Genomic DNA, 26,177 nt, shown 5'->3' on the forward strand with positions numbered 1-26,177 from the left:
AAAATAATCAAAATCTCCGATGGGGTGCTCGGGATTCGTTTGGAATCCGATAAAAATAAACCACATATGCTACCCCACTAAATTCGATGTTTCGGACTCAATGGCGCATTCAGAATTCCCATATGAGATCATTTTAATAAAAAGTGAATCCCACACCCAAGAGCCATTTTAAGTCTCATTCCACAATGAGTCTCGATATTAGTCCGGAAGCCTCGAAAAGTGAACGAAGGGTCGTTCTAGACCAAAATTAATTTTTTGGAACTAACCGTGCTATTAGAATTTTCATTCGAGCTCATTTTCTAACAATGTTGACCAAAGTCAACCATAGACTAAGTTTCAAAGTCAAAAGCGTCAAATCGCCCCAAACTCGTATCGATTGCCTCGATAGTCATTCCAACAGTGCTACTAGCCTAATTTGGTCATTTCGGAGCTGATGGAACCATCAGAATTTGAATTTGAGATCTCGTTGACCCAAAACTCAAAAAGTCGCAACTAAACCAACTTAGGCCTTTAAAATACCAAAACGGACTCGGGACCTCTAAAAATTCAACCAACACTTCTTCTAGACCAAAAACCATCTCCCGAATCTAACGGAGTCGTCGGAATTCCATTCCGAGCATCGAAACTTCAAAAGTTGACCAAAGTCAAATCTTGGCTTAAAGTTCTCAAATTCTCAACTCAAGGCCTCAAATCTTCGTTACAACTCCAAAACTGATTCTGTAAGCTCTCCTAGGCCAATTTCGACATTTCGGAGCTGGGAAATCGACGGAATTTTATTTCGAGACTCATAGCTCCAGTTGATCCCAAATACCACTTTCTAGTACTTAAAGCTTGTGAAAACTCAAAATTTCCAAAGACTTAACTTTTTATAGAATTTTTTAAAACTCAACAACCGATACCAATCAAAAATGATTCGAGACAACTAAAGAGAGGAATAAAATGATCATTTTATAAGAATTCAAAAAATGACCATGAAGGTCATTAGAATGAATTGGATACAGATACGACAGCTGACTTCATTTAAGACCATCCCGCTTCACATGCTGACAACCAGCCTATAATTCATTACGCTCCCAACTACCCACCTTTATTATTCCGCCTATTAATTCCTATTTATTACACCCCGAAGACTTTACTCTCCACAACAAAATTAAACATCTACGTTTTATTACTACAAGCTTTCCTTCCTTCCCAAATAAAAAATGGCAAGTGCGTATAAATTAGTAGTTTTACTGATAGTCTGTACTGGATTATTAGCTGATGGGGATGATAAGAGCTTCGATGACAAGTGTGGTGCGGAGTTTCAAAAGGTGGCAGCATGTTTAACATACGCGACGGGGAAGGCACCGTCGCCATCGAAGGAGTGCTGCGATGCGGCAAAGGATATAAAAGAGCATGAACCGGTTTGCCTATGCTACATAATAGAACAGATCCATAAAGGATCAAGTCCTCAGTTGAAGAGTATGGGCATTCAAGAAGATAAATTGCTTCAGCTTCCTTCTGCGTGCAAGCTCACTAACGCTAGCATCTCTAACTGCCCTAGTAAGCTTCTTTTTATACTATATACTATATATAAAAATAAATGACCTGCATGTTATACTCTAACAGTGTATAGTATAAATTCGTTAGATGACATAATCTTTTCATGTGAGTTCTTGTTCATGCCATACTATAGTCAATATGTGACTTTATAAGGTGTACATGCTGTGAATTACTTGTAACTTGTAAGCTATGTATTCTCTCTTATCCTTTTTACACTTGTTGACTTACATTATTCTTTTAAAATTATTTAATGTTTTTATTTTTAGTTATTTTACTATTACTACTTATTAGAAGACGCTACAAGCAGGCATGACTTCGTCAACATACCTGCTTGTATGCCAAGGGTAATTTGGTAATTTACTTTGTATTTTTTTCATTTTGTATTTTATTGCTTTATATAGATAGAAAAGTATGTAAAAAGTAAATTATAATAATTATTAATTTAAAATATTTTAAAAATAAGTTAATTTTTTTAGCTAACTCTCAGAATTCCATCTATACCACATAAATTGAGATAAAAGGAGCAATATATATTTTGTAAAATACATAAAATATAGTATAAATCACAATAATTAACAACCTAACTACAAAAAGCTTATTAAAAAATTTGTTGACTTTCGAAATTTTATTTGTATCACATAAATCTGGGCAAAGGGAGTAATATGTATTATGTGAAAATTACATAAAAAAAATATTATAAATCACAATAATTAATAACTTAAAATATCTAAAAACACATATAAAAAATCTGATTGACTCTCAAATTCATATGTGTTACATAAATTAGGATAAAAGAGTAACATATATAATGAGAAAATTACGTAAAACGTATTATGAATTACAATAATTAACAATTTAAGATATTTAAAAAGCATATAAAAATTGGTTGACTTCAAATATCATATATCACACAAATTGAAACAGAAATAGTAACATATCTTGGGCCCATGGTGGTATGGACTCGATATCTAGTATTAAAAATAGACATTCACTTCTATTTATCTGTTCAGTTTGAAAGAAATCAAGAAATAATTTATCATTTTGTTTCTATTTTATTTTTATTATTAAGTACTATAATTATTTTTAATTCATTTCTCAATATATAATAATTAGAGATGATATTATAACATTATTATTTTTATTTCTTATTTCTTAAAAATTGCGTCAAATCAACCATCTGGACAGATGGAGTATCTATTAGGAGTTTGTTTTAGTAAATTATATATACTTATAATTATACTTTTGAAATTTAAGTTAATTATTAATATTTAATGATAAAAAATATTAGAGAATAAATTTCTCTTAATTTGTTAAAATAGATGAACAAAACAAATATTTTTTTAATAGAAGAAACTAGTAAAAAAGAAAAAGAGGGAATACACTACATACATAAGAAAATTGCTCATACCCAATTTTTAGTTTTTAGCATGTTATTGTACTTATTTTTCCAGCATGGTTTATCTTTTTCAAACACCATAAAAATAAAAAAGAGCTTAAAAATCAAAAGCGTTTAGAATAAATCAATCCAAACATCTTTTTAGAAATTACTCCTTTCATTGTAATTCATGTGACACTTTTATGAGAGTAAAATTGACAAAATATTTGGACAAAATTAAATTAAATTAAATTAACTCAATATTTTAAAATTTAAATTGAAAATTCTAAAACAATTTATAAATTATAATTTATTCATATAAATAAAAATATATTAAAATATTAATCAAAATTGGGATAATTTAGCTACCTAAGTTGTTGGGACAGATAGTAGCATGTGTCAATTACAAAACTAATTGTTTTGCGTTCATTCTCGTTTAAAACTCTGCTTGTTCAAAATCCTACTGTTAGAATTTTTCTGGCTTAATCGGTAGGGTATTCATTTTCAACCGTAATCGAATTTAAGAAACAGTTGGACCACTTTGAGGTGTGTATAATAATCCAATATTATAAAATCAATACCGAACTGATATTCCAATAATTGTTTTTTATAAAACTATTAAACAATCGTTAACCCAATAACTCAATAGCAATAAACCAATAACACTTTTTTTGATTCAATTTATTGGTCGGTTCGATTTTTGTACACCTCTACTTTGAACAGTTAGAATTGACTTTTTTGGTTACTTATAATTTTTTTTATATTAACTCTTCATTTTTATATCTAACAAACTTAAAAAGATTATTTTCTTCTATCCATTTTTCATGGCAAAGAAATCCACATTCCTCTTTTTTTCTTTTTTTTATCTTCGTCGTTTTCTTTAAGGTTGCTTTGGTTGTGATGACAGTGACACAGTTTATACCAACTTAAATAAAGATATGAGTTTAAACCAAAGAAATATTTAGGCATGAAATATTTGACTATGAGCCCGTTTGAATTGGCTTTAAGTTGGTCAAAATCAACTTAAAGCCCTTTTTTAGCTTTTGGACGTGTTTGTCTAATGCTGACTTTAAGCCATAAAGTTCTTAAAGTCAGTCAGAAATGAAAAGTTAGGATTTCTAACTTTTTTTTCCAAAGTGTTTAAAGTCATTTTCTTTGACTATGGAAATTACTTTTATATCCTTTATATTTTAACTAAATTCTCAAACTACCTTTTTTTATTCTTTTAACCCTAAAATTCACATCATAAGCACTTTTATCCAAACACTCAACTGCTTATTTATAAAAATAACTTTCAGCACTTCAAAATTCTAAAAGCACTTTATACATAAAAATTACTTTTTTAAGCATATCCAAACGGGCTCTATATAGGGTTACACGAAAATGACTTTTATCAACCTGTCTAGTCAAAATTTAGCCTCTTCATTAATTGTGGACCATCTCACAATGTTTTCAACAGTACAACTCTTAATATATTTATGAAAAATTGATATAAGTAGTTGTTTATTAAAGTGTAATATATATTCAAGGATATTCATCAGCTATCTTCTTAAAATATGAGATTTAAAATTTTAGGAAAGATAAAAATATTATTTATTATATATAATGAATAAATAAACTTGATGCTATAAAACTTATTTACATTGAACGATTTTGACTCTTTAAGTCCGATACTAAAATTAAAGGAGGTTAGACGGGATGACTCCTTTATATGTCCTGGAGTTTTGAAATGTGTGTCAATTTGGGATAGCTATTCTGCTTCATTTTACTTATCAAGGTTATTAAAAATAATTGGTCATAAATATTTTTTATTTTGAAAAGGTTTTTTTTAAAAAAAAGTTGTCCGTCAACAAAAAATATTTATGGACGCTAACTAAAATATACAAAATACATACTATATAAAACATACACATTGCCGAATATCATTTTTTAGGACGGCACTAAAAGGTAATTATTTTTTTTAATAAATTAAAATAGAATTAATCATTTTTCACTTTTACACTAATTCTAATAAAAAGGGACAGAGATTAATGTGCTAAACAAAAGCTTATTAAATTAAGATTAAAGAATAAAGAGATACGTGTCAAAAACACACCTAAACTATTTTTTTTTAAGTTTCATACCTAAACAGCTAAACTATTGGAGTGTGCGTTAATAAAAATATTTTATATTGTTTATGAGGGTGGGATAGTAATACTTTAATATTTAATTTTAACTAATTCTAAGAATTTATTTAATTTTTATCTAGGTGAAATATTTTGTCTATGTGGAGTGTGATGTGACAAATTTTTTAAAATAAAAGAGAGAGAGTAGCACACACAAGAGTGGAATAAAAGCTTATTAAATTAAGATTAAACAATAAAAAGATAAGTGTCAAAAATACACCTAAACTATTTTTTTTTAATTTCATACCTAAACAGCTAAACTATTGGAGTGTGCGTTTTAAACAGAGTTTTTGTCAATTATCACAAAAAGAATATGTTATTTGGAAGTGTAAAGAAAATACTACTCTCTCATTCTTAACATATGTGAATTTTTTATTTTTAGTTAATCTAAAAAACGAGGCTATTCAGGATAAGGTAGGAGTGGCCTCAGTGGAAGATAAGATGCGGAAAATGCGACTTAGGTGGTTTGGGCATGTGAAGAGGAGAGACACAGATGCCCTAGTGAGGAGGTGTGAGAGGTTGGCCATGGATGACTTCAAAAGAGGTAGGGGTAGGCCGAAGAAATATTGGGGAGAGGTGATTAGACAAGACATGGCGCAGTTACAGCTTACCGAGGACATGACCTTAGATAGAAGTGTGTGGAGGATCCGCATTCGGGTAGAAGGCTAGTACATAGTCGCGTTATCCTACCCTATTAGTAGGCGCATTAGCGCACTATAATTTCCTTTGTGGAGGACTCAGATTAGGATTAAAGGCTAAGTGATTCATCTTTTGCACCATAGTAGTTGTAGTTCTGCTCATTGTTTATTGCCTTTTGATTTCTGCATTGTATTGCTGTTTATAGTTGTGGCGCCGTTGTACTTTGACTGTCTTATCTATCTTATCTTATCTTATTTATTTATTTATTGTAGTTACGCCTCTTTCTTCCCGTACCACTCTACCACGACTTTCCCTTTTGCTATTCCTGTTTTCATCTTGTTTTCTATATGTTTGCCCCTATCTGACCTTTTATCTTGTCCTCTCTTAAAGCCGAGGGTCTTTCGAAAACAGCCGCCCTACCTTTCAAGGTGGGGGTTAGGTCTGCGTATACTCTACCCTCTCCAGACCCACATTATGGGATTATACTGGGTTTGTTGTTGTTGTTGTAGTTAATCTAAAAAAGAAAGACATTTTTTATATTTAGAAGGTGATGATTTAACTTTAATTTTTTTTAATTTACCCTTAAGTGATGTGCAACCATATCATTATGTATGATTTGTTTTAGGGGTGAATATGGCCGGTTACGTGACTATAATTTGTTTTCACAAAATTACCTATCTTTTCTAACACAAGAGTCATTAAATTTTGAGATACTAACTAAAAAATCACAAAGTCAAAAAATGCTAAACCTTTTGATGCTAACTTTTTAAAAAAAATTAATAAATAAAAATTCAACTAAAAGCTCTAACCCGACCCTATCCAAAATTCAACACCCAAACTTATATGAAGAAAGTAAAATATTAAAAAAAATTGAATAGAACCTTGTTTCCCAAATCTGTTTGAAAGGGCTGATCGGAGCTGCGAAAAATTTCTACGTACTCTAATTTTGAACATACAAAATGTGGTAGACATATGTATCAAATTTCAGACAAAAATATAAAGGCAAAGACTTTGAAAGATTTAGTTTGGAATGCAATAAGAGAACATAATGAAGTCCTGTTTAAGAGATTATTTATGGACGAACTAAAAAATGAAGATAAGAGTCGTTCTTCTAAAATTTTACTTTTTTCATATGGATTTTGGGTCCGATAGGGTCAAAGCTTTTTTGTTGAATTTTTATTAATATATGATTTTTTTTTAACAAAAAGGAGTAAAAAAGAGTTAGTATCGGAAAGTTTAGCATTTTCCAACATTGTGATTTTTAGTTAGTATCTCAAAGTTTAGTGGCTTGTGTGTTAGAAAAGATAGTTAAGGGACTTTTGTGAAAACAAGTGATGATTGTTACGTGATCATATATGCAATTTGCCCTTAGGCCTATACCACAAGTTTCAAAGGTCTTTCTTTTACTCATAAACGCAGAAGCGGATCCAAGGTTTAAATTTTGTGAGTTCAACCTTAAACATTTTAGCATTGATCGATTATGGGTTATGAATTCATACCAACTATTTATTATAATTTTAGTAGATCGTTACACATTACTTTATGTTTTGCATTGAAAATAAATTGGATTTAGATGAATCCGATATCATAACTATGCATCGGCATTTACATAAATTTTGTGTGCCGTTAAATACCTTCATATAAATTAAGACGAAGGAAGTAATATTCATGTCTCAATCCAAGCATATGATCAATTATATTATGATTTTTTTCCATAGTTCACGTTGCTTCATTTAAAATCATCATATTATTTGGAAGTAGAAGGAAACAATTTAATAATAACATTCTTTGTGGATGCTGGTGCTAGGATATTTTTCTCTTCAAATTTACTCAAAGTCATATCCATACTCATGTCGGATTCATTTTAATATGTCTCTAGCTACTTATAGTTCTCTTCTAAGTCGAATTAAAATACATTAATTTCCTTGATGGTGAGCGCAGAGCTACTCAACATTCCTCCAAATTCTCCTGACTATGCCATCTTCACCAATGCGACCAAATCACCTATATCCACACCTGCCGGATCTTCGTCATCATCATCATCGTCGTCGATGGATACTAATAAAGACGTTTCCAAAGGATTCAAGAACGGACCCAAGCTTTCAGTCGCCGGAACAGTTATAGCTGCTGCACTTGTTGCAATCTTTTTAGCTGTAATTCCTAGGGAGCTACTAATGTTTTGATTTAACTAGAGCAAACAAAAATTAGATCACTTCTGTTGATTGCCAGGTTTGGTTTAATTTCCTTGAAGTGTTTGGTTGTAAGTCGTCTTGCTTTGTTTTAATGAATCGATGTACGTACGTACGTATGGAATTATGTTGTATGGATTTCTTTTGCCTGTACGAGACTAAAGAGATGTTTGACCATGTGAGTTATTCAACTTTATGTTTTTCACTTTCATGGAGGTCGAACTTTTTTTTTCAAATCCATTTTCAAGCCATTTTTCTTCTTCTTTTTCATTGTATTACTTTTCTAAATCTACTATCACCTCCCTTCATCTTTTTCACCGAAAAAATAGATACCAACACTCATATTTCATATTTCTTCTCTCTTTATTTCTCCTCTCACTCTTTTCTTCCCACAAAACAACACTAAAAAAAACAAAAGAAATAACTATGAAAAATAAAATAAAAGAAAATTATTTTAAAAGCACAAAAGAGATTTTTGAGTGTAATGAAAAAAGACGATTTCTGATAGAAAAGGAGGGTAAGGTATTGTAAGGAGGTGAACTCATGATGATCTAACCCACTTTGGCAGCCTAACTCTTAGACTCATCCTTTCTTTATTTTCCCTCAATCTCGTTTCACACTTAGACAATGTCTACGAAATAAGAAACACACAAGCACGTACAGGAACAAATCCCAACTTTGTATTAAACTCGTGCCACAAAGAATCACACAAAATAAACCTCACAAAAATTCGACCCAAATGACTCTCTGCCTGTGACTGGTTTGCCTATGCCAATAAATAGGCCACAACACCCAGTCATGTGCCTGCAAAGTCAGTTGACATCTCCAACTGATAGGACAATTCAAATTCGAATTTACAAACTTATCTAAAATGCTGACAAAGGCCAAAACGACTAGAAATTGCTCAACTGCCCACGCATGTACGAGGCACACGCGGGCAACATTCACTTTTGGTGCCAAAGTTTGCATCTGGCCTCCCAAACTTGCGCTTTCCCACATGTCTACACTATGCCCAGGTCCTGCCTAGCACAACTTGCCATTGTGGTCCAGTCTCCTCAGCCTTTGCCTCATTTATCCAGCACTTAGCCCACACTTTTTTAGCCACGACCTTGCCACCATCATAACCTTGTCTTGCCTTAGCTTTGCCCAGCACTTGTCATGCCTTAGCCATGTCTTGCCTTGCATGCCTTAGCCACGACATTATCAAGGTCTTGTCAATTGAGCTTACTCTTTACTGATTGCATTGAGCCTTGACTAGGTTCATCATGTAAATCCCTAGCCATGTCCGAGCCACTCGAACCATCAAGTTGAGGGTCTAACAAACTTCCCCCACCAGATGAGTTCATCATCTTCGATAAACCAGAATCTAAGTACGCCTTGATCTCGTCTTCAAACTGCCACAAAGACTAACCTTTCTCCCATGTAGCATCACACACTGGCTTCCCTTTCCATTCAACCATAAATTCTTTTCACCAATTCTTCTTGCTTTGACCCAAAGTCCTATGATCCAGAATCCTCTCAAGCTATTCTTCAAAATGCTTTCTTATAATAGGAGGAGCACGTCTGGTTGTTGACCTTGTTGGATCCTCAGCATCGTCATTAAAAGACTTCAAAAAAGTCACATGGAATGTAGGGTGAATTTTCAATTTTTTCGGCAAGTTCAACCGATAAGGAACTTCACCCACCTTCCTTATGACTTCAAAAGGTCCATCATATTTCGAAATCAGTATACGATGAATTATCTTGTTACTGATTTTTTTCTAAATTTGGGGAGTAAGTTTTAGCAACACCTTATCCCTAACCTGAAATTCCAAAGCATGCCTATGTTTGTCAACATACTTATTCATCTGTTTTGTTGCCTTCCTCAAGCTGTCTTGTACCTCATCTAGAAACTCTTGCTTGTCTCGTGCATACCTGTAAGAAGCAGGGGAATTTACTTGTGATTTAGACTTAGAAACTTCCAGTGGTGTGTTAGGCTAAATGCCAAACACCAATTTAAAAGGACTCTTCTCTATTGCTGACGACCTATACAGGTTATAACAGAACTGTGCACTATCCAGCAACTCAACCCAATTCCTCTTACTTGTATTCATGTAGTGTCTAAGATATTCTTCAAGCAGATGATTGATCCTTTCAGTTCGTCTATCAGTTTGTGGGTGGTTTTCCATTGAGAACTTCAAATCAATACCCATAATTTTAAACAAAGCAGTCCAAAACCGATCAGTAAACCTAGCATCACAATCACTCACAATATCCAATGAAACACCAAAATTTTTCACAACCTTCTTATAGAATAACTCAGCAGCTATTTCAAAAGAACATAAAGTAAGGGCAATAATAAAGATATCATATTTTGAGAACCCGTCAACCACAATCATGATTGATTCTTTGTCATTCACTCTTGAAAATCCACTAATGAAATCCATTGAAACAGAAGCCCACGGACGCTCTACAATAGGTAGAGGTTGAAGTAACCCAGCTTCCTTCCTTCTTTCTGTCTTGTCCAGTTGACACACTAGACATGATTTCATATTGGCCTCAATGTCATCTTCCATTTTTGGCTAGAAATAATTTTGGGACAGCAATGCCATCATCCTTTCAACATGTGGATTCCCAGCATAAACAGTATCATGTGTCTCTTTTAGGAGTTTTCTTCGAATCCCATTACCTTAAGGAACAATGATTCTCCCCCCTATGAAATAGAGCAGATCATCCTCGATCCAATACCGTCTAACTATACCTCCTTCACTTGATCCATTAACTTAACATATAATGAATAATATGCAACAATAACTTTTATCATATCAAGAAAATCAGATTCAAGTCTAGTAATTGCATAAACAACAACAAATACCTCTTTGCGACTTAGTGCATCAACCACTTGGTTTTGCTTGCCTGGTTTATGTACTTATACGAATTCATATTTAGCCAATATCTCTTGCCATCTAGCCTGCTTCGAACTCAATTTCTGTTAAGTTTTGAAGTATTATTAGCTACATTGTCTGTCTTGACAACAAACTTGGTCCCAAGTAGATACACCTTCCAGATTTGAATACAATAGAGTAATGCCACCATCTTCTTCTCATGACCAGAATACATTTGCTCCGCAGGATTTAATTTTCTGCTCTCAAATGCAATAGGATGTTCACCCTGCACCAGTACACCGCTAACAGCATAATTAGAGGCATCAGTATGTACCTCAAATGGAAGATCAAAGTCAGGCAGCCGTAATATTGGTTCAGATGCAATGACCTTCTTTAACGAATTAAAAGCCTTCTCTCATGATTCTGACCAAGACTATTTCACGTTCTTCTTTAGCAAATCCGGCAATAAGGTTACCTTCTTTGAATAGCTTGCTATGAACTCCTATAGTAGTTTTCAAGACTAAAAATGATCTCAGTTCTTTAACCCTACTAGGTGCTTTCCATTCTACAATTGCCTGCACTTTCTTAGGGTCCATGCACACTTGGTCTTCACTTACCAAATGACCAGCGAACTCACATTTTTCTATCTTGACATAGAGTTGGTATTCTCTAAGTCATTGTAGCACCTTTTTCAAATGCAAAATATGATATTCTAGAGTCATACTATATATGAATATATTATCTAAGTAGACTACTACAAATTCATCAAGATACTCATAAAGTACATTGTTCATTAAGTTGCAGAAAGTAGCCGGGGCATTAGTCAGCCCAAATGGCATTACAAGGAATTAATAGCTACCATATCTAGTGATATAAGTTGTCTTTGGGGCATCCCCCTCAACAATACGCACTTGCTAATAGCCAGAGCTCAAATCTAACTTAGAAAAGAAACTAGCCTTAGACAACCTATCCTGCAATTCTTGAATCAACGGCACTAGATACTTGTTCTTCAGAGTCACTTTGTTCAATGCCCTGTAATCAACACAAATCCTAAGACTGTTGTCTTGCTTCTTTCAGAACAGGATTGGTGTACCAAACCGAGCCTTTGAAGGCTGAATCATTCCGGCATCAATCAACTCAGACAATTGCTTACGACATTCAATCAACTCCAATGGGGACATGCAGTAAGGAGGTCGTATCGGTGGCATTGATCCAGGAATCAATTCAATCCTGTGATCAATTTCTCTCCTTGGAGGCAACTCTTTAGGCAGTTCCAGAGGCATCAAATCCATGTACTAAGTCAGAAACTTAGCAAAAGCATCTAGAACTTCAATCTGCATATTTGGCTTCAGTTTAACCAAAGCAACAAGATAAGTCGGTTCACCCTTCTTCAATCCCTTCTCAAAAGCCATAGCAGATAATAGTGCAGAAATTCTAGTATTCTTCTTACTTCCCTCGTCAAAAGGGTGGGTTTATTTCATAAATCCAGGGTCCTTCTCACCTATAGATATCAGACCATCTAAATGACGAATAGGATTAATTTTAAGTTTCCTCATAAAGTCATTTCCCAAAAGCTGGTTAAAATCATCAAGTGATACAACAGTCAGATTATGCACACTAGACCAGTGCCCTATTGTTAGAGGCACGTCAAGAGCCATGCCATAGCCTGGTTGTACAGCATAATTGACTACCTTCATCCTCATTGTACAATCAGTCCCCTTTAAATCATATTCTTTGACAATTTTTGAGGCAACAAAAGTATGAGTCGCACCAGTATCTACCATTGTAATCACATTCTTGTCCCGATCTTCATGTCAATGTACATTAGAGTTCTATAGGTGTCTGATAAATCATCCACCATTTCAGCAGCATTTATATAGGCAACATCTTTGTCTGTGTCCATTTTACTAATACTAGACAAAGTGTTTAGCAAACGCAAATGATTAACATAAGCAGCAATTTCCTGTCCCTTACTCTTTACTTGTTTCTCTTCGGCCAGTAGAGCATTTATTTTTCCCTACTTAGGACAGTTCCTTGCCTGATGGCCTGGTTTCTAACAAGTCGAGAAAACCTTTTCACCAGTGGGCTTGCTTTAAATGGACGACGCAACATCCATCTTCCCCTTTCCTTTGTCATTTTCCTCTTTCTTTAAGTTGTCTTTCTTCTAGTCTTTACCCTTATCCTTCCTCTTAGTCTTAGATGAAGGAGTTGGGTTAGTAGTGGCACTGTTAGATCAAAAATCAATTAAGGCATCCATTGCAGCAATTGTACTTGACAGATCTTGAAGTTTCTACCTGTGCAATTCATTCTATGCCCACCCCTACATGCCAGAAATAAAGTTGTGCAACTTATGTTCATCGAGCATGTTCTGAATATCCAACAAAAGTGATATGAATTCCTTCACATACTCACGAATAGATCCCACTTGTTTCAAATATTTCAACTTGTCCCTAGCAACCAATGATGAATTAGTTGGTAGGAATTTCTTATGAAGTGCATCCCTAAGTTTTTCCCACATATCAACCTGAGACTCTTTGCACTCTCATCATCAGCATTCTTCGTCCGCCACTACAGAATAGCATTAACACAAAAGTAATGGACTGCAATAATCAACTTGTTGTTTGTAGGGACTGAACACTAGCAAAGTAATGCTCTAGATCCCACAAGAAATTTTCCAATTCTTTGGCACCACGAACACTATCAAACGACTTGGGTTCACGAACTTTAATCTTGGCATGTTTTTTGTCTCCTCTTGGCAGATTTGCAATAGCCAGATGAAGGACTGTCACCTTCGTCTTCAGATCTTCATATTCCTTCTTAAGGCCCTCAGCCCTCAATTTGTGTACCCATAGACTCATGAAAAGCTTGCAACTCAGCCAACTGCACATCAACATTCCCACAATAAGTTTGCATCACTGCATTGATGCCCTAAATTTGAGTTAGAACATCAATCATGCCTTCATCGCCTGTTGTCATGCCAGAATGGCCTCCAATCATGCAACCTTTTCCTATAAGTCATTGTAACTGTTTTCGCAAGCCATTTTTAGTGTCGAAACCCTTTGCTCTGATACGAGTTATAAGGGGGTAAACTCACGATAATCTAACCCACTTCGGTAGCCTAACTCTTAGAATCAACCTTTATTTTTTTTCTCTCAATCTCATTTCACACTTAGACGTTGTCTGCAAAATTAGAAACACACAAGCACGTACAGGAACAAGTCCCAACTTTGTATTAAACTCCTGCCATAAAAAAGCACACAAAATCAGCCTTATAAAAGTTTGACCCAAATGACTCTCTGCCTGTGCCAATAAATAGGCCACAACACCCGGTCACATGCCAGTCATGTTCCTGCAAAGTCAGTTGACATCCCCAACTAATAGGCCAATTCAAAATTCAAATTTACAAGCCTATCTAAAATGCTGACAAAGGCCAAAATGGCTAGAAACTTCCCAATCGCCCCGCAACCTTCACTTTGGCTTCAAAGTCTGCCTCTTGACCTTTTCGCCGAAAAAATGAATACCAACATTCATATTTTATATATTTTCTTTCTTTCTCTCCCTCCCTCCTCTCGCCTCTCTTTTTCTCTCAAAATAACACCAAAATAAAAAGAAAAAAAGAACTAAAACAATTTTTTAAAGAAAATTAAGAAAAAAAACGAAAATTGTTGAGTGTAGTGGAGAAGAAAAATACCATCGAGGCAAGGGGTGAAATTGATTTTTTTAGAATAATATTTTTATTTTATTCACTAAATGAATTTTAAACTTAAAATAACACATGTAATCATTTAATCGATTGTTGTTATGTCATCAACGAGTGTATTACACTCTCCTTCAATTTTTTGATTATTGTCAAAATGACACAACGGGAGCCTACATGAGGTGCCTGCAATGAATATCGTCCAATTAAGGTGTCTAAGTGAAACTTGGTGCCAATTTTAAAGGGTCAACGATAGATTTGGCCTTTCAAGATCAATGGTTGGTTATAAAATTTCTAATTGGTCCATTTTCACAAATTTTAAATAAAATGTTTCTTCTTTCCTTTGCAAAAAGGTTTAATCAAACACAACTCATTTTTAATTCTACTTCATGATCATCCATTTGAAACAAAGTGAAAAATATTTAAAATTTATGTTCAAATTAGGGATGTCAATAAAGCGGTGAGGGTGCAGGGAGGGGCTATAAGCAGGTTTAAATTTTTTTCAAAAGAGGTCATGAGGGGTGGGGCAGGTCGCAGGTTTGGGGATAAAACTCTTCGCAACAAAATAAAAGCTTTTATTATTATTATTAGAGGTAAGTGTAAAAAAACATACCTAAAATATCCTTTGTTTTTTGAGTTTCATACCTAAACTATTGGAAGTATGAGTTTCATATCTAAAGTATCACTTATTAGTTTGAAAAACGCACATCAGTGGTATGTGTAATACATTTTCTCTATTTTTTGAAAAAAACCTTGTCACATGACATTCCACATTGATAGAATATTCCACCTTAACAAAAATTAAATAAACTATTAACATTAGTTAAAATTTAAAGACTAAAGTATTTCTTTCCCCCCAACATTATTTTTTTATAAAAAAATTACTTTTTTTTTAAAAAATATTTTTAAAAATAATAAAATTTAAAATATTTTGCCGCACATCGCCACCTCTTCCTCCCCCCCTTCCCCCCACAATCCCCGTCCTTTTATTATTTAAATTTCTTTTATCGAAACATTTTTTAAAAATTCATACTTCACCCCAGCACATGTAACCTTCTGCTCTTAATTTATACTTTTTTTCTATTTTTCTCATTTTGCGTTAGATATTTAGATATATTTTTAGGGAAATATTTTTTCCTACTTGCGTACCGAATATAAGAAAAATAAAAATTTTATTTTAAGAAAAATCTTATGGCAAGTAAATTTTTTTTTCTAAAATCAAATGTATATATCTAACACAAAATGAGAAAAAAAATTAAAAGTGGAGGATTAGGTGGGGCAAGGTAGAATTTTTTTTTAAAATAAAAATATCTAAAATATTATTTGAAGGGAAAGGAGGGGGGAGGGGTGGAGATGAAATAAGAATTTTTTAAAAAACTTTTATAAAAGATATTTAATAAATAAAAATAAAACTAAAAAATTGGGATGTGTGGGGTTTGGGGAGGGGGTATGGTGAGAGAAAGTGGTGGAGTAAGGTAAGAAAATATTTTAAATTTTATTTTATAATTTTTTTGGGTGAGATAGTAATACTTTAATAATTAATTTTTAACTAATTCTAATAATTTATTTAATTTTTGTTAAGGTAAAATATTTTATCCATATGAAATGTGATGTGATAAAGTTTTTTAAATAAAAGAGAGAGTGTAGTAAACACTATGTGAGAGTGGAATAAAAGAGAGAAGTGTGTTTTTCAAACTAATAAGTGATAATTTAGGTATGAAATCTACACTCTCAATAGTTTAGGTATGAAACTCAAAAAAGAGGATAGTTCAGGTGTGTTTTTGACACTTATCTCTTATTATTATTATTATTATTATTATTATTATTGTTGTTGTTGTTGTTGTTGTTGTTCTTTCTTATAAAACTCTAATTATGAGAAAAAGAATAACTTTGTCTATGAAACTGCATATTTTTCTGCCTCTGAAAGATAAAAATTGCCTCATCGTTCTCATGTACCTCTTCGGAACTGAATCACATCAATATGTTAGCAAAATTACCTCGCACACGTGGTTGCTCGCAAAGGAGACACCTGGCGATAGAATGAAGCCAGGAGATGATTTGGTGTGAAGGGTCGAGGAAAGCATCCAAGCATCCACTTCAGGATTCTTTGCTCAAGTATCTGGATTGATGGTTAATCTAATTTAGTTAGACTCATCTCTCAACTAAGACAATCAAGTGTTCATTATCATATAAAAAGGTGGGAACTGGTGGCCTGAGGACGGAATAGGAGAAGAAAAAGACTTGCTGCCCAAAGGCAGAATAAAAGTTCAAAAGGACGAATACGTCAGATATATCCGTACAAGATCCTGCAAATTAAGAGAAATAATAGCTAACATGCATAACGATATTTTTAGGTGGAAAGTTTCCATTGGTCGTAGTACTTTAGCACTCGAGTGGAGCTTTCCTATAAGTTGATGTATTAACAAGTCAATTCCTTAAATGGTCACCCATGTTTAGGAAATTTGTCACGACCCAACCCACCGGGCGGTTCGAGCACCTATTCTAACACCTAGATAGGAGAATCCTTACAAAAATATCATGCGAAAGTTTAACAATACCAAAATACCAGCCTAAAGAGTCAGGAATACACCATAATTGAATTTAAAAACTCTAAGGTTTATTACAAGAAATATTCTAATACCCCCAAGGATACTAGTATAAACAGGTATAAGAGCTTCTAAGAGTACAATATATAAATAGAATAATGATACAACTCCCACCATAAAGAAGGAAGAGTAGAAGCTATTGAAGAATCATCCTCGTCTTCACTTATAAAATATCACTAACCCTACAACTAGACTATGCCAAGTGACATAGAGAGAGTAATATTAGTACAAACAACACATACTGGTAGGCATCATCGGTCAACCCGATACCCACCGCATAGTATAAAGAAATCAACAAAAAAAAGCATGCTCTTAAGGAATTACACTGCCAAACCTTTATGCATAAATTCTTACCATTGTAGCTGGTACACTGCCAACTCTAATACAGATCAAGGCCTAGCCCTTCTAACACATAGAGGAGTTTCTGAACTACGAACCACAACTAACTCAATTTAACCAGTCTACTACTTTCAGCTTTCACACCAACACTTGGCCCTAGAATAATTAACATCTCACAAATATTTAGGTGGGCTAAGGCTCATTTTCTAACCCTACTGGCCCACTGTGGCAGGACCTATCCCCTCGCCAGAGCGGGATTCCTTCCGCTAGAGAGGCATGTTCAGAGGAAAAAGTTTTGAATTCTCTTCAAATATCCACATTAACATAAATGCCCATAGAACATCAGGAATATCTGACTTTAAATCACTAATTTCACTTAATAATGCATTGATTACTCTCCACTTATTAACTTACGACCCCATGCCTACAATGCAGACAAGTCTAGCAATCACAACATAATCCGAACGGGCATATACATGAACACATTATCAATTTATAATTTCAGAGCAATATAAAGTTTCACAATGTAAATCTCACATACAACTTCAATATGGTAACACTTGGACCTTCGGTCCTTTTATATCAATTATTACAAAAGATAGGCATGCTCAATTATAATTGAGTCAGTTTCTATATCATCACATATATAGTCAAGATCAATTCACAGATGATAGCTACACAATATTTCTCTCATGGAACTAATACTTAAACTTTTAGTGTGTCAAAATGTGGCAGCTGATCCAATAGTTAGTAGGTGTCGAAATATCATCAAAATGCGACACCCGATAAAATATATGTGTCGAAATGCGATACCCAATTCAATATATATGTCAAAACACGACAATCAATCCAATATCACAATCATAATGCAAAATCATAATCCACAACGAATAGTTCACATACTTGCACAATCAAGTAATCTGGCTCATTGTATGTAATTGTTCACAAATAGTCGTTTCATTAGTTTCATTCTATATTTTCCTTCATTAACAATATTTCATCAAGCCTTATTTATTTAAGGCATCACTTTTGGGTAGAGCAAGTTTAAGATTATGAATTTCATAGTCTAGGAATTGTAGACCCATCACAAAAATATATCAATCATCTGACCACAACAATTAAATACATGGTAAACATCACCACATTACTTAGTCAATAATAAGGGTCTCTCAGTGATATAGATTAAATAATAACATACAACCATAGGTAATCAAATAGATTCATGACATGAGATTTATCAACACTAAGTCATTCACATTCACCCTTTTATTTCATGATTCGCATTACTCAAGTAATTCACAAGGAGTAATCAGCATAAACACACAAAATTATAGGTATAATCACATCTCTTTTATATACATCAATAACTCATAACCCATAGGTCTCAAGATCTCTTGACAATCCAGCAATAGTCTACATTCTGCAAGGGTCATTGGCCTTCTAAATAATTTTCACCAAGGTTAGCATTCAAAGAATGAACTTTTATCACTAGCCACATAATAATCATGATCCACAATATACATTCCCACTCTAAACATTAATTGACAATCATTTAACCATCCAGACTCCGTACCTGAAGGCCCGAGCATGAAATCTTCCATCAATCTATATTATATTATGTAATGAGAATAAATTTATAACAACTCAATTGAGAAACCCTAGCCTATTTGGGCGCCAAGCTATTATAGAAGGATTATAGTACGATCCCTAACTTTCATAGGGAGAAACTTTGGAGACGGGCCTGAAATCCATGGGTTGTAGCCTTCCTCATGCTAGGAATCTCTTTTTCCTTTCTCTCTAAGCCTAGAACAACCTTTTGGGGGTTTATAGGGTAACCCTCACTTATTTTGGCACTTGGGAGAAGAATGAGATAATAAAATTATGCCCTTTTAAACTTTTTTCCCGTCAAATCCCACTCTGGCGGCCAAATCCCGCTTTGGTGGCCCAGCATGGACAATGCTCAGTAAAATGAACATAATTTTTATTCTGAATTCCAAATGAGGCAAAATTGGTGGAGTTGGAAAGAAGATTTATAGACCTTTAATTTAATACGTCAGGGGCCACCTAATTCCTTATAGGATGAGAGATATAATCATTTGAAGTTGACCCTAGTTTGAACTCAAGTCCAAAACTAAATCGAAAAGACACTTTCAACTCAACTTTAAGATAAGAGCATAGTACGACCTTAATTCATAACTAATGCACTCGCATACCAAGAAATTGATCCTAGTCTTATGATGAAAGAGATTTGTATGCCTTAACCGCATATATTTTTAATAACGACGGGCTAGGTTATTATAATAGATACCAGTTTATCCCTCGTTCATTCCCAAACGACAACACAGAGGAGAGGGAACAAGCCAATGTAATAGTTTTTCAAAACCAATGATGAGACACCATTACAACTTAGGGAAAATCACATCTAGGCTAACCCTTTTTATGTCAATGCTATATCTGGAGTTCCACTAACCTGAATTCTATTTTAAAAGTTCCTATAGGATACTATGTCCCTCAGATATCATGATACCACGTTAATCTTCTCAAACTCTACACCTCAAGACACCAAATAAGTCTAAAGCACACAATTCATAAAGTTCATTGCAATATATTCTAATTGAAATCTTGTCAACTCTCATACTAGGATGAACTTTTCCCAGGCACTTACTCCCTAACAAATGCTATAACGAGCACATCATCCCTACTCAAATAGCAGTAACAACAAAGTATCTCACAGATAAAATATAAGAATCAAAACACCCCAAATAAGTATGCAAGAATGCTCATTCAAAATCAATAATCGAGCATCAGTCACATTCACCGATAATGACCTCGACATCACACTCTCGTCGAAAATGACCTTGACATCACACTCTTGTCGAGAATGATCTTGACAACACACTTTTAATCTCATCACAATGATCAGGAACAAAATACAATTTGGCATGTTCACACAATAATGAGGAAACAAAATTTCAAGCAATTCACAATCCCAATGGACTATCAAAGCATATCATAAGATTCATATCAATGTCAATATCAGCCATTTTCACACAAGGGTCCTCTCATGGGACCTACAAGTACTTAGTATGTGTTGGAACATGACATCCGATCCAAGATTTGTGTCAGAATGGGACACCTGATCCAAATGTGTATTGAAACGTGATACTCATTTGAAGCATACAATTCAGCCAAAATCACAATGAATAGTCACATTTATATATCTACCAAGAACATGTTCATCACAGGTCAAGTCTAGTAAGTAGTCATTTCACATAGATCATTTCATTCTTCCCTGTTCATATATACATATGCATACAATGGAGTAATTTAGTAGGCAAATGAATCACATACGGGAAACAAATCATCAACTCAACCCGGAAACATTACCCATATCAAATTAATAACCTTTATGCCCATTACCAAAAAGGTTCTAAAAATACTAGACAACCATGACCAGACACACACTTAAGAATTTTTCCAATTATCTTAGCATAAACAAATATGCACACTACAGGGATCTGTTCATCATCCACCTTAAACTAATAACATCATGATAACTAGAAATACCATTTTAGAAACAACTAAAATATTGAGTTCCCATAAACTCAATCAAATAGTCAAAACAATTATGATAAATAGGCACACAATATAACAATAATTACACCATTGAGTCCTCACAAACTTAATCCAATAGTTAAAACAATCATGATATATCCCGAACTCCCAATCTCAAGTCTTAGCTTAGTAAACACATGAAATTGTATTAATTCCTTTAACATAGTTCCAAGACCAAACCAAGCAATGCATAGTCAACAACTCAGTATCACATTATTGAAAACCAGTTCTGAGATATATTTAAAAAATCTTTCATAACCACAATTCCGCTATTACGCAATAATAGCCCTTTTTCCCCCTTCTCATATGGTTTTCAACCAATCCCGACTGTCCTAAAATCAGAGTTTCTCCACAGTCATAAATCATTCTTTTTCCTTACTATTTTCACGATCGGTAAGTCCATACACAATTAAGAGTTTTATTCCCTCACATGAGTATATCATTTAACATGTCAGAAATTCATTCATTAATCACCTTGTAATTTATCGTTAGTGTTGACACCCAATTTTGACCAATCTATAACTACTTTTTGGATTGCTATCCTAATAAATTGACATTTTCAAAATTATTTCTTTGTTATATAAATAAATTTATATTTAGTTTTACCCAATAAATTGGACATTTTGACATTCGTAATTTATAATATTTTTGCTAATATTATAACTATTATCTTTGTTTTTTTTTATTTTTTAAATAACGAGCTTCATACGTTCACATGTCTATTTAGTATATATTATGTATGTGTGTGAATTTTCTTTATATAAAAATATATTTCTTAACTAAGTTTATTTTATAATTTACTTATTCATATTAACATGCACATATTACATATCTATTTTAATACGTCTTGTATACATGTTCATATAAAGGTATTACTTAATTAACTTTATTATATATTTTAGATAACTATATTAATTATGCATTTATTTTAGTACGTATTATATACAAATGCACAGTATATACACATATACATATATTTACGTAGCATATACATAAGTAGTTACTTTATGTATAAAAATATTACTACTTGGTAAAATTTATGATTTTACTTATTCAATATATATATTATGATTATTAATTAGATAACAATCTATTCAATTTTTTTCACAATTTTATTTAAAGCATAGTCCTATTCATTTTAGTTTTAGCCAAGATTAAACTCAATATGACCCAAATTTCAAATTTTAAATCTTCTTTTAATCATATCCATCCATCTCATCTTTATCAAATGACAAGATTCAATCTAAATCGCTCATCAAAATTGATGAACGGCTAAGATTACAATTTCAATTTCTAATTACCAAACACCCCAAAACCCTAAATGATTTTGATTTTTCATCTTCTTCTCATCTTGAGAAGAAGACCGTCGCACCTCCATACTCTTTCTCGAAATCGCCTCACCTTCTCCGTCGCTCATTCGCCATCGCACCTCCTCTCTCTATTTTGTCTCCATTGACGCCCTTCTCTCTTCCTCTCCTCAGCCGCACGAGCTGTTGTCCAGAGAAGATAGCAGCAACCACCAGCTTCTCCTCTATGAGATGGATAACACAGCAACACCGATGTAGCAGCCGCGCGAGCTGCTGCCCAACAACCAGCCACTCCATCTCGATGTCCAGCACTACTCCTCCAGCTGCAGCGTCGCCTACAACAACAAATCAGGCGCAACAACAAAACAATAGCTGCAACAAGCAGCTCAGCAAACACCTACAATAACAGCTCCTCTGCCAGCAACCACCGGTGAACGCCATGCAGCAGCCACTGGTGCTTCTTCTTCTCCAGCGCCGCTCCAGTCAATTTTTCGGGGTTCCGATCGATGAGCAAACAACAACGATAAGGCTAGCAGCAGCAAGTGACGACGACCGTTGTCAGGATCGAATTGACCAAGGACTCGTGGGTTCGAGTCATTCGGCAAAGACGGATCTTTACAGATCCATCCCAGTTTTGTTCTCAAATCCATTATTTCATCCTCGAATGATTTCAAAATTTGAAGTCAGGTTTGTTTGGTGTTAAGCTTGTTTAGCATTTTATTAATACTCATTGTTCATGTGAAATTGATTGCTGCTCATTTCGTTTAAGGCATGAACCTTTTTTTTGTATTTCTTGCTTACTGATTCTTTACACTTTCAGATATGAAACCTTCATTTTTGTCTAATTATTTTGTTAATTTTGGTATGTGTGTCACTGAATCTGGATATGATTAAGAACTCTTGGTATTTGGAAATTTTGAGTAGTTTTGTTATGAAATTGATTATTCACTAATTTTGGTTATGTCTGTCATGACCTAAGGAACATGACCCAATTCCTTAGGTCATGATGGCACCTACAATAACCCTCTAGTAGGTAAGCTAATCCGTCAACCCGAAACTTTAAGTAATGGGTTTGAGAAAAGAAATTAAATAAGAGTATCAAATTAAAAAAGTAAACAGAATGAATAAGCGGAAGTAAACCAAAACATGTTTTAAACAACTAAAGATCCCTCCCAGAATCTGGAATTCACAAGTAAAGAGCTGCTATAAAATAAAATATGAGTACAAGTCCCGAAAGTGGACCGAAAATATATATAACAACTGGCTAGTCTCAGAAGGCAAAAGATGGGCTATCCATGCTGAAGGAGACAAGAATGATCTAAAAACGCCAAGTTCTCACCCTAATATCCGAAGTTAACTACAAGAGGCTCGATTTATCCACAACGATAGCTGGTGCTTGGTCCTACATCTCGAGAGTAGATGCAGAGTGTAGTATAAGTACCAAGACAGTAGGTACCCAGTAAGCATCATAGGTCAATTGAGCAAAAAAGGTAAAAACAATATGAAAAAGAAGAATAGCCTAAATATGAGTCAACATAATCATCAAAAGGGGAAAGAGTACTACCTATGAGAACTACAGCTAACTATACCTAACTGAGCCCCCATAAGCCCAGTCGGGACACTCGTGCGCAAGTTAAATAAAAACTCGGACGAACCCCCATAAGCCCGCCGAGTACACAAAATAGCTACAACTATCCAGGCTAGGAACTAAGAATCTGCGATGTTAGGAGCCGAAATACTATATCATTTCTAAATCCCGAATCTTTAAGAGTCAATCGATCTAGTGGTGACTTAGGGATCGAGGCCGGGACTGGAACCCAGATGCTCATCCAAATATTTAAAGTGGCCAAGGCCGGGACAGAGTACCCAGATGCTTGTCATAATACATAAGTGCGATCAAAGCCAAGACTGAGTACCTAGATGCTCGCCGTAATACATCGGCATGATCGAGGCCGAGACTGGGTACCTGGATGCTCATCATACTAGCAAGCCGGTAGAGGCCGGGGCTGAGTACCCGGATGCTCCCTGATAATTCAGAGTGGAGGCCGGGACTTGGTATCTGGATGCTCACAGATAATTTATCCAATGATGCCAAACATTCTACTTTCCAACTTAGAATACAACAGTACCAAAAATCTTTTCCTAAATGAGTCAACCGATATGCCACCAAAATTGAAATCGAAGCCAAAGTCAACGATCACGAAATCTAGTATTGCCGACGCATCATGAAAGTCACGATTATACCAATTTATGAATGAGAATATTTTTAAGAGCAAGGATAATGCCTAACTAAGGTCAAACTATCAAGCACTAGCCTATTACACCATTCTACAAGGATCTAAGTCCACCGGAGCGGCGCCGAAACATCTAAAGAAAGTTTGCATCCTATACTAAGGCCAATATACCCCACACTGTCAACAATGTGCTTATTCAACTCTCTTTATAATACGAACAAGTAACGATAAGATACACATGCTTCTAAATATCCGAAAAACCTAATAACAAGCCTAAAGCATGATTTCTAACACATAAAATATACAATCATACTACCCAACCCAAATTCCAACTATTTCAATATGCTTTCACACATTCCATCTCAATCTAAAGAAAGATAAAATCGTAGCCTACTTGTAGGCTAAACACACGGGTTCCAAATCACTGTGCTGGAGTTTTTCCCCTCCGAACTACCTCAAAATATTTCCAAGCTGTCAAAAACAGAACCACGATGTCAATACGGTCGCTTAGACACTAATTTCATAATTTTTGGAGACAGACCAATTTTGGAGTCTAAAATAGAAAATGTGGGACCCACATATAAAATTCTGGATTTAACCCCCAAAACAGATTCTAAACGTCACCCCAAGCTCACAAATTAAATTTATAACACAATTCAGGGTGAAAAATTATGCAAGACGATCAAACAATCAATTTCCACATGTTCAAACTAAGAAAACAAACAAAGCAGTCTCTTTACATGTCGATTTCTCAAAAAGTGAATTTCACAGTCTCAAAATTTTAGACCCATCATAACAATATATCAATCATCCAACCACAACAATTAAATGTATGGTAAATATCACAATATTACTCAGTCACTATTAAGGGTCTCTCAATGATATAGACTAAACCATAATCTATAACCATAGGTAATCGAATAGGTTAATGGCATGAGATCTATCAACACTATGTCATTCACATTCACCCTTTTATTTCATGATTCACATTACTCAAGTAATTCACAAGGAGTAATCAGCATAAACACACACATTATTGTTATAATCACATCCCTTTATATACATCAATAACTCATAACCCACATGTCTCAAGATCTCCTGACAACCCAGCAATAGTCTTTATTTAGTCCCATAAGGGTCATTGGCCTTCTAAATAGTTTTCACCAAGGTTAACATTCAAATATTGGACCTTTATCACTAGTCACATAATAATCACGATCCACAACATACATTTCCACTTTAAACATCAATTGACAATCATTTAACCATCTAGACTCTGTGCCCGAATGCCTAAGCATGAAATCTCCTGTCAATCTACATTATATTAAGCAATGAGAACGAATTTATAATAACTCAATTGAAAATATCTCGCCTACCTAGGCGCCAAGCAGTTGTGGAAGGATTATAGCATGATCCCTGACTCCCATAAGGAGAAACTATGGAGACGGGCCTGAAATTCTTTTAAAGACTTGAGCCTTCCTATGAGCTCATGTATTAACTTAGTTGTCTATAAATAGTAGCTTTCACTTACTTTTGAAGGATTGAATTTTTGGCAATTCTAAGCAATATTCTTCTGATCTAAATCTTTCTATATTTTATATTCAT

At 34.2% G+C, this 26,177-nt stretch overlaps 1 protein-coding gene across 1 annotated transcript; it reads left to right on the forward strand.

The window, feature by feature from the left end:
* The first annotated feature begins 1,133 nt into the window (after positions 1-1,133).
* LOC129880577 (non-specific lipid transfer protein GPI-anchored 1) lies at positions 1,134-8,119 on the forward strand. The gene is made up of 2 exons (XM_055954667.1): positions 1,134-1,542; positions 7,663-8,119. Exons 1-2 carry the CDS (start codon positions 1,203-1,205, stop codon positions 7,902-7,904), a joined length of 582 nt encoding a protein of 193 aa, XP_055810642.1. The 5' UTR covers positions 1,134-1,202; the 3' UTR covers positions 7,905-8,119.
* Positions 8,120-26,177: the final 18,058 nt, after the last annotated feature.

The sequence above is a fragment of the Solanum dulcamara genome, chromosome 2 (genome assembly GCF_947179165.1).
Source record: "Solanum dulcamara chromosome 2, daSolDulc1.2, whole genome shotgun sequence".
Lineage (NCBI taxonomy): Eukaryota > Viridiplantae > Streptophyta > Magnoliopsida > Solanales > Solanaceae > Solanum > Solanum dulcamara.